General features: G+C 42.8%; 1 protein-coding gene across 3 annotated transcripts in view; it reads left to right on the top strand.

Moving 5' to 3' along the window:
• The first annotated feature begins 2,794 nt into the window (after positions 1-2,794).
• Positions 2,795-10,784, top strand: part of LOC140479651 (uridine-cytidine kinase 2) — a 47,360-nt gene continuing 39,370 nt past the window's right edge. Inside the window, exon 1 of one of the 3 annotated variants that reach the window (XM_072573583.1) lies at positions 2,795-3,154. In XM_072573583.1, coding sequence (XP_072429684.1) covers positions 3,058-3,154 — 97 coding nt within the window. In that variant the 5' untranslated portion in view covers positions 2,795-3,057. The remainder of the gene's footprint in view (positions 3,155-10,784) is intronic. The other 2 variants (XR_011961091.1, XM_072573582.1) reach the window with 2 other exon arrangements.

The raw sequence follows: 10,784 nt of genomic DNA, 5'->3' as shown, positions 1-10,784 counted from the left end.
TAAAGGCCAAAATGGCAGTCATGGAATGGAGGCTGTTTTCAGAAAGACATGGGACTGACTCTATGATTAACATACCTGATTTTTATTTTATCCTTGGTGTGTAGCTTGATAGAAGAGGAGGGGAGTGGACAAGTTTCACACAGGCAGTTTCGGTGTCTGCCTTGAGCATGCCAGGTTTTTTTTTGTTCTAGCTTCGCATATGTTGGGAACAGATGGGAGTTAACCTTCAAGTGATCCAACCATGACAGGGCCATATCAATCAATGCGAATCCCAACAGGAAGATCAGTAAGAGGGAAAAAAGATTATGCTTCAACTGAGGAGTTGGATCAGTGAGAGGATAGTGCAGGAAGAAACTTAGTTTTGTTTAAGTATAGCAGTCCCCCCACCAACCCCACCCCAAATCTTGTTCCCTCCAAATTTCAACTCTGCAATCACTCCAAACATGGGGTCACACTAGGAAAGAGTTTAGGAAGCAATGTCTAATGTTGTTTGTGAGTTGTAACTCCTGCACACCCAGGGGCTTTGTTGAAATGTGTGATCACACTGTCCTTTCATGTCTCAGCATAGGAAAAAAATGATGAAGTAAAGACCTTTTGCCAGTCAACCTTGCGTTACCCAAAATCCATTTTTTTAGTAAGCCATCCTTTCCCCAGTATCTAATATTGCTCTTCTTTAAAGAACGCTGAGTTCCGATGTCTTCTTTAAATTAAGTTGCAACAGTGTTGATACATCCTTATGTCCAGTGGCCAACCTAGTTTGTTCTTAAATGTAACAATTGTTCCCTTCAAAGAATGTCTTTTAGATATTTATTCTACCTGGAAAAATTCTCCATTTGCTAAACTTGTGTAAGGTTTTTGCATTTTGTGTGCTTTTGTTTTATCTAATCCTCTGCTTAATAAGTAGTTTTTCTATTCTTTCATGGAATGTGAATGGCAACAGAAATGCCAACATTTGTTGCTCATTTCTAATTGCCTTTGAACTCCTTGGATGCTGCCTGACCTGCTGTGCTTTTCCAGCACCACACAATCGACTTTGAACTGAGTGGTTTGCTTAAAGTAAAATAAAAAATGTAAATGAAATTCAGCAAAAATTGTAATCCTTTAAGTACCTATTAGATTTTTATTTATTTGGTTTATTTGTTGTCGTGTGTATTTGTTACATGTATTTGTTAGTGTTATATGGAATTAAGGTAGAAATTAAGGAAATAAAGTCGAGTTCAACTTTGCAGTGCTTCTTGTTAAGTGCTTTGTCATAGGCCTGGATCTTGGCTCTTCCACCCCAATGCTGAGACCACCAACAGCACAAAGCAGTTGGACAGCTTCAAGTCCCTTTGTCATCCTTCACCACCATCTCCACTGATTTCGTTGCTGCCATGAGTCCATTCTGGATTGGTCTCAGCAATGCAGCTGCTGCTGATGTTGCTGAGTTCTGAACTGGGCTCCATCTTGATGCTGGGCTCACAATGCCAAAGCAGCTGCCGTGGATGCTGCTGGTCCTGTACTGGGCCCAAACTGCCTCGCTCCACTGCTGTTGGGAACACAAATTCACTTCCGATATCCTGGGCAGCTCCAAACCATATTATCATAGCTTTGTAAAACTTTCAATTGTTCTTGGATCAATGGACCACCTCTGAACTGAATCTGAATTTGATTTTGAAAGCCAGCCAAATAGTCATAATGGCTACAGCTGTCATAATAAAAACTTCCAAAAATGTCTAAAACCTACGAAATAGAATGATGTCCAAATTTCAATTCAAAGTAGAGTATTGGTCAATGAATGGAGATGAGGAGGTGCAGACATGTTTTAACTTTCAAAAGTAGAGTATGTTTAAAAACCAGTCAATTTAATTCACAATGCAACTGCGATGTCAGAGGCTTCTAGAACGTTCTTTTTGATATTTTAATGCATTATACCAATTTCTTCAATGGAAAAATGACTGAATTAAGCATGATAATATTTACACAATTGTGGTCAATGTACAGTCAACTGACCTTTGCAGGTACGTCCCTACAATTAAACATTGCATTAAAAAACATTTCTACATTACAATACAGCATGGAATAGTGACATTCAAAGGTGTCAAGACATTTACATTCACCTTTTAGAACGTTCCCAGTGGTAGCACACTCTCTAAGGTGGTATAATTTTTAGGGTTTCCAAACTCTACAACAGCACGCAAAAAAATGGTTTCTATGATCCTTGTAATGAGGATTCTGACCTTGGATGAAATCTGTGTGTAGTCTGTACCCAAGGTCTTATGAAACAATGAGAAAAAGCATATGGCATCAGGAAGGCATCAGCCTGTGTATATATATTTACAGATTTGTTTGTGCTAAATTACAAAGGGCTGAGAATATGCTGTGCATAATAGTTCCAAACTCAAGTGTATGTAGCCTTACATTTTATAATTTTGACTCTAGAGTCACCTTTAAGAAGGGGATGTATATAGCAAATTAAGCATCTGCGGAGGTACTGGATATGGCATGTGCTCCTCGTTCTCAGCAGTGTAAGAATGCTGTGGGGTAGAAGATATAGTTTTTACAAGGAAGAGTCATATTAGATCCTCATTAATGGAATTAAGAGAGAAATTGGTCACAAGGAGTTAAACAGATGAAAGTTCAGACCTTTGTTTTCTTTTTGGATTTTTCTTGATAAAATATAGATTTTAATAAAAGGTTATTAAATATTTTATGACTTACTATTATGGATATCATTGGTTGGTTATTCCCAGTAAAGTGAGCTATGGGTGGTTCTTCTTTCATTACTCAGCTACACTCCGCCCCTGCCCTTGAGTATAAAGTTGGCATGCCTGGTTATTCTGCTTGGGAACGCGGTTTCTGAGTCAGAAGTCTGCTGTACCTAGTCAGATGCAGCGGGTGGGGGTTTGGAAAGCGTCTGGAGTGTGTCATCATCCTCCAGAATTATAAATTCTGGTGCTTTTCAGAAATGCGGCAGGAAATCCAATCGATTTAGCCTCTTTTTTTTCTTCCCGTGGAGCAACCAAACCCGGAGTCGCAGGTGGGGGAGGGAGGAGACAGAAAATAGCCGAGGGCTGTATGAATCATGGCTGGAGACAGCGATCAAACGGTGCAGAACCACAAGCCCCGCAAACCCTTTCTAATCGGGGTCGGAGGGGGCACCGCCAGCGGCAAAGTATGGCTTATGTATCTGATTTGATGCGTTTTCAGTGTTTGTTAGCGAGTTGAAGCGGCTGTGTGGCTTCTCCGGGGGTTTAGACGCCCCTTTGTCCCAGACTGCCTGTGGGATTAATAGCGGGGAGGTGGAAGTGTCTGCAGACCCCTTTTCGTTTTGGGTGTTACAGTGTTGCAATGATTTATATGACGGGCGCGGTTAAATAAACAGTGACAGGTTGTGGTTTCACGTTTCAGAATATTGTTGGAATATGTAACAAAGTAACGTGTGATCCGTGGCGGATGTTCTGGTCGGAAGCGTGGAGGGAAGCTAGTCCAACCCTCCAGTCATTGCAACTGCATCTATTGTCTTTTAAAACAGTTCACAAACGATGTGAGATGTTATATCTTGAGTTTTGCCCAGAAGTGAATGGGTTTTAATGTGGGGCTAATGCTCGTCCAATATAGACTGGCACATGTATTGTTAAGTTTATAAATTTTAAGGATGGGTTGGAAGCGATGAGAACGTCCTCTTTAAGAGTCTGAGCCCTCTGTCATGCGCCAGACTCCTCTCAGAACAGGTCAAGTTTGTTGTAACTATCTGATTATATTTTTCACTGCACATTGTATCCGGTCAGCCACATGTTTCCCGCCATGTGTTAGCATGACATCAGGTTCTTGTGAGAATTCCTCAAACCCAAGGTTATTCCCGTAAATGATCTTCCTGAATCCCCTAGCAGCACAGCAATATAGCGTCTCAGTTTTTTTTAAAATCTGATTTTTTAAAAAAACAATTAAGAAACGCCTCTTAAGTTACGTAGTTACTGTTTTATGGAGATGGGGTCTTCCGGCCATTTTCTATCGGTTGGGGGATATTGGTTAGAACAGCTTCACATGTTAATCATAAGTTGAGCTATTTCTTTGCATGCCCATTTTAAAGAAGAATGATTTCGCGTTGCATAAGGGCGACATATTTGAAGTTGGCATAATAGTTTTTTTTGCTTAATGCATTTGAAGACTATGTCGAAAGGTATCTCGAACGGGGAATTGACATAATCGTTGGATTCACGTCTGTAGGGTCTTGATAATACAAAAATGGGAAGGATTGACTTACATTCATATTTTCATGCATCGATGACCAAACGGATTAGTCAGAGTTGCCCCGTCTGCCAAATCAAATGTACAATAAAGGGAATTTCCAATATACACTTATTTTCAAATTAATATTGTATTTGGACTTTTGTCCGAAAAACTATGCTATATTTATCATGTATTCTGATTTTTACCAGGGCAAATGCCAAAGCCAGATCCGTCAAAATTGCCCCCAATTTTTTTTTCTGTGTAAATGATGCATCTATAGAATGGGTAAAAACAATGACTGCAGATGCTGGAAACCAGATTCCGGATTCGAGTGGTGCTGGAAAAGCACAGCGGTTCAGGCAGTATCCGAGGAGCAGGAAAATCAACGTTTCGGGCAAAAGCCCTTAATCAGGAATAGAGGCAGAGTGCCTGAGGGGTGGAGAGATAAATGAGAGGGTGGGGGTGGGGAGAACGTAGCATAGAGTACAGTAGGTGAGTGGGGGTGGGGGTGGGGATGAAGGTGATAAGTTAGGGAGGAGGGTGGGGGAAGGTATCAAAGGCTACAGTGGTGAATGGGGGTGGGATGAAGGTGACAGGTCAGAGAGGAGGGTGGAGTGGATAGGTGGAAAGGAAGATAGGCAGGTAGGACAGGTCATGGGGACAGTGATGAGCTGAAAGTTTGGAACTGGTTAAAGATGCCCTCCAATGCTTCTCATCCCCATCCCGCACCTCTGCCCTCAGACCCCACCCCTCCAACAGTAACAAGGACAGAACCCCCCTGGTGCTCACCTTCTACCCTACCAACCTTCACATAAACCAAATCATCCGACAACATTTCTGCCACCTCCAAATGGACCCCACCACCAGGGATATATTTCCCTCCCCACCCCTTTCTACCATCCGCAAAGACTGTTCCCTCCATGACTACCTGGTCAGGTCCACGCCCCCCAACAACCCACACTCCTGTCCTGGCACCTTCCCCTGCTACCGCAGGAATTGCAAAAACCTCCGCTCACACCTCCTCCCTCACTTCTATCCAAGGCCCCGAAGGAGCCTTCCACATCCATCAAAGTTTTACCTGCACATCCACCAATATCATTTATTGTATCCGTTGCTCCCGATGCGGTCTCCTCTACATTGGGGAGACTGGACGCCTCCTAGCAGAGCACTTTAGGGAACATCTATGGGACACCCGCACCAATCAACCACACCACCCTGTGGCCCAACATTTCAACTCCCCCTTCCACTCACCCGAGGACATGGAGGTCCAGCCGGGCCTCCTTCACCACCGCTCCCTCACCACCCGACGCCTGGAGGAAGAACGCCTCATCTTCCCCCTCGGAATACTTCAACCCCAGGGCATCAATGTGGACTTCACCAGTTTCCTCATTTCCCTTTCCCCACCTCACCCCAGTTCCAAACTTACAGCTCAGCACTGTCCCCATGACTTGTCCTCCCTGCCTATCTTCCTTTCCACCTATCCACTCCACCCTCCTCTCTGACCTATCACCTTCATACCACCCCCATTCACCCATTGTACTCTCTGCTATCTTCCTCCACCCTCCTCCCTGAGGCACTCTGCCTCTATTCCTGATGAAGGGCTTTTGCCAAAACGTTGATTTTCCTGCTCCTCGGATGCTGCCTGAACTGCTGTGCTTTTCCAGCACCACTCTAATCCAGCATTTATAGAATGGTCTAATTGCTGATCATCCTGTATCTGTGCGTGTTGCTCCAGGGCATTGCTGATAAATCCCTCTTTTATATATGTTCTGGTGAATTAGAGTCATAGAGTCTGGTGAATTACAGCATGGAAACAGACCCTTCGGTCCAACCCGTCCATGCCGACCAGATATCCCAACCTAAGCTAGTCCCACTTGCCAGCACCTGACCTATATCCCTCCAAACCCTTCCTATTCATATACCCATCCAGATACCTTTTAAATGTTGCAATTCTACCAGCCTCCGCCACTTTCTCTCATCCATACACATACCACCCTCTGCGTGAAAAAGTTGCCCCTTAGGTCCCTTTTATATCTTTCCCCTCTCACCCTAAACCTATGCCTTCTAGTTCTGGACTCCCCCACCCCAGGGAAAAGACTTTGTCTATTTATCCTATCCATGCCCCTCATAATTTTGTAAACCACTGTAAGGTCACCCCTCAGCCTCCGATGCTCCATGGAAAACAGCCCCAGCCTGTTCAAGTGTGTGTAGTAAATAATTGTATGTAAAGGGCCACAAAGGCTTGGGGATTTTGGTGTATAGGAAACCCGTCTGTCAAAACTGCAACAGTTACTCCTTACCTATGATGTGCTTTGGGATGGTGTCAAAGGTGCAATATAAATGCAGGTCTGACTTTCTGGTTGCTGTTATCACTTGTTAATATATGGAAATCTCTCTGAAGTTGTTTCTAATCTTATGAGCACTAATCATAAAGATATTTTGATTAGTTTCCCCATTTTACTATGGTTTAATACAGATACTGAAAACAGAAACCAATGACTGAGCACACTTAGGCCATTCAGCACCTAGAAGAAGCAACAAAATAACATAGAACTCCAAATTTCCAGCATTTTCTGATTTCCATGTTAAAAATGAATTTTTAAAATTTAGACAATTTCTGATAGCACATAGGTGCATAATCAGTTTGCTTAGCTCCCTATCTTCTGTTAAAATTGAATTCTGTGTTTTAAATCCTTCCATGATGTAAAGTAATGATGGCCCAGGAATGAAGAAAAATGCTATATCTTATTGGTATCTCTTAGTTATTCTTTTGGATGTCTCTGAAAGTAATCAAAAAAATCAAATTTACAATCATGTGATTTAAGCTTAAAATATATTCTGTATACCAGTCTAACAGTAACCTTACAGCACATCCCTGCCACTGATGACACTAGTACCTTGCTTAATGCTAGACTGCATTGTGCTGATGTGTGCAGCTTAGTTGTGACATAGCGTTGTTGAATAGCCAATATATTTGCTGCATTAGGTAATTCAGACTGTTCAGCATCTTGTATTTCATTGATCAGCTGAATGTTGTCTGGGAAGAACGTGTTGACATCCCTTCCTCCTCACTGGCTAGTGGCTTGCATTGCATATTGCAATCCTCCATTGAACAGTCTCATTTTGTATGACTATTTCTGTTGATCATTTCATTAATCTTAGATAATACAAGAAGTAGTTCTGCTTCAATGCCCCAGGCTGCAAATACAACAAAAGCTGCTCTGTTGGTATTGCAGGTTAAAGTGCACAACAACCAAGAACTGACACTGGCCATCCAGACCTTAGAGACATTCTCCATTTTAATAAGATCGTGACTGATCTGTTAGGAGAAAGTGAGGACTGCAGATGCTGGAGATCAGAGCTGAAAATGCGTTACTGGAAAAGCGCAGCAGGTCAGGCAGCATCCAAGATTCTTGAAGAAGGGCTCATGCCCGAAATGTCGATTCTCCTGCTCGTTGGATGCTGCCTGACCTGCTGCGCTTTTCCAGCAACACATTTTCAGCGTGACTGATCTGTACCTCAAGTCCATCCACAGGCATCAGTTCCATAAACTTTAATATCATTGCCTAATCAAAATCTCGCTTTTTTTAAACATTTTCAAATGACTGGGCCTCAACTGCTTTTTGGAAGAATATTTTTTGATTTCTCCTATAACTCCCACTACCCAAGGAAGCGCAAATCCACCTACTTAGGAGTGCTGTTTCTGCCTACAGTAGAAAAGTCATTTTTGGAGTTGACCTCTGTCCACAGTCAATTCCAAACAATCACTTAATTTTAGCATGACTGCTGACTCCCTGGAATCCACAAAGTTTATGGTTACACAAAAGTCAAAGAACATGGGCTGTAATAACTACTTTATTGTAAATAGCCAGTATTAAAGCTAATAAAAATACAATAAACACATTTGCTTTTAACTGAATGTTATAAATTCACTTTCCTTCTACACTTATTAGACATGCACCTCCAAACCTCCAGTCAGATTTTGTAAAATTTCAAAGAATAACTGCTTGGCATGTGTACTATCAATGATTTGCATACTAGTTGACACTTTGTCATAGTCATAGAGTTCTTGAGCTTTCTGTTTTCCTCCAGGAAAGCAGCCCCTTAGTATCTCTGCCAACCATCCAAAGGCTCCCCATTCAACCTCGATATCCCTGGTATCTTTAGCCACGTCAGGTCAAAATTCTCCTTGTTCTGATATTCTTTAACAATGGCGTTTTGTATCTAAAACTGTCTCTAGCTGAAATATACCAGAAATTCAACTCCTTATTATTAGCTGTTAATTGAACAGTGGACAGCTATTTACAGTTTTAACTCTTTTAAACCAACATCCAAAATTTCAATGGATTTTCCTTGAAAGAAAAAACAGAAATTGCTGGAGAGTCTCAGCAGGTATGGGAGCATCTGTGGCAAGACTGTAGAATTAATATTTCAAGTTCAGTGCCCCTTCAGAACTGATGGTACCTAGGAAAAGGTGGTCTTTGTGCCAAAGATAGAGGTGGAGGGGGAAAAGGAATGAGTGAACAAGCGTAGGTGGAGCACGAAGAAAGAACAACAGTTAGGCAGACAAAGAGATCAATGATAGTATGATCAGAGAAAGGAAAACTGATAATGGGGACCAAAAGTAGGTGAAAAGGGTATGGCTGTACTGAAAGCCCATGTTTTGATAGGGTCTAGTGTGTGAGGGTACGTAAAAGACATAGAAGAAGGAGTTGAAAAATGTGGTGCTGGAAAAACACAGCAGGCCCGGCAGCATCCGAGGAGCAGGAGAATCAACGTTTCAGGCATAAGCCCTTCTTCAGGAATGAGGCTGGTGTGCAAGGTGGGCTGAGATAAAAGGTAGGGGGAAGGGAATTTGGGGGAGGGGTGCTGGGAATACGATCGGTGGAAGGAGGTGAGGGTGAGGCCTATCACCGTCACCCTCACCCTCACCTCCTTCCACCGATCGTATTCCCAGCACCCCTCCCCCAAATTCCCTCCCCCCTACCTTTTATCTCAGCCCGCCTGGCACACCAGCCTCATTCCTAAAGAAGGGCTTATGCCTGAAAAGTTGATTCTGCTGCTCCTCGGATGCTGCCTGGCCTGCTGTGTTTTTCCAGCACCACATTTTTCAACTCTGGTCTCCAGCATCTGCAGTCCTCACTTTCTCATAGAAGAAGGTGTGCAGAACCTAACATTATTGAACTCTATTGAGACCTGAAGTCTGCAGGGTTCCAAAGTGGAAAATTCGATGCCATTCTTCCAGTTTGTACTGAGCTTCATTGGAGCACTGCATCAGGCCTGACATAGAAATGTTGGCCAGGGAACATGATGGTGTGTTGAAGTAGTAGGCAAGTGGATGCTCAGGGACATTTTGCGGACTGAAGGTAGGTGTTTCACAAAGCGGTCACCAGGTCTGTGTTTTGTCTCTCCAGCATACCGGAGACCACATTGTGACCAATGAATACAATAGATGAGATTAAATGAAGTGCTGGTAAATCGCTGTTTCACATGGAAGGTGTGCCTGAAGCCTTGGATAGTGAAGAGGAATGAAGTAAACTGGCAGATGTTAAATCTTCTGCGATTGCATGGGAAGGTGCTGTGGGGATGTATATGTATCTTTTTTTCTATCGTATTCTGAACCAAACTGAACTGCTTATTCATTTATGGGATGTGGATGTCACTGGCAAGGCCAGCATTTATTATCCATCCCAAATTGCTGAGAGGGCAGTTAAGTGTCAAGTACATTATTTTGTGTCTGGAGTCTTGTGTAGGCAAGATCAGGCAAGGGCAGCAGTTTGTTTCCCTAAACGATATTAGGAACCAGATGGGTTCTTCCTGACAATTGGCAATGCTTTCATGATCATCATTAGAAACCTAATTCTAGACATTTAGTGAATTCAAATTCCACCATCTGCCACATCAGGATTCAAACTTGGAAATGTTAATTCTTCTACTAGGAGGAAACTGTTATCCTGAATCCCTTTAATTTCAGATTAGATTCCCCTACAGTGTGGAAACAGGCCCTTAGGCCCAACAAGTTCACACCGACCCTCTGAAGAGCAACCCACCCAGACCCATTCCCCTACATTTACCCCTGACTAATGCACCAATGGACAACTCACTTAACCTGCACATCTTTGGACTGTGGGAGGAAACCCACGCAGACACGGGGAGAATGTGCAAACTCCACACACAGACAGTTGCCCGAGGCAGGAATTGAACCCGGGTCCCTGGCGCTGTGAGGCAGCAGTGTTAACCACTGAGCCACCGTGCTGCCCCTTCTGAAGCCAAAAACTAAACTACTTGACTCAGTCTATCTTCTTTGTCTGTTGTAAGCTCAGCATATAAATATCCCACCATTAACGTCACAGATACCCTGCTGAGCACTTGAATGAAACATGTTTTCTTGGAAATTACACACTGAAGTCACAATGCCAAATGATGTCTGACTTCCTTTTAAATAAATCATCTTCTCCGAACTGAAACTAAAATCCATCTGCGTCACTTCAAAAATCCAAGTTCCAGAATTTGATCATGTAAGCATGTTTATCACACTGGAGTTAGAAGTGTCAAATTGTACGTCATAGAAG

This window comes from Chiloscyllium punctatum, chromosome 7, assembly GCF_047496795.1.
Source record: "Chiloscyllium punctatum isolate Juve2018m chromosome 7, sChiPun1.3, whole genome shotgun sequence".
Classification (NCBI taxonomy): Eukaryota; Metazoa; Chordata; class Chondrichthyes; order Orectolobiformes; family Hemiscylliidae; genus Chiloscyllium; species Chiloscyllium punctatum.
Note: the sequence above shows the minus strand (reverse complement) of the source record. Positions and strands in the feature narration are given on the sequence as shown.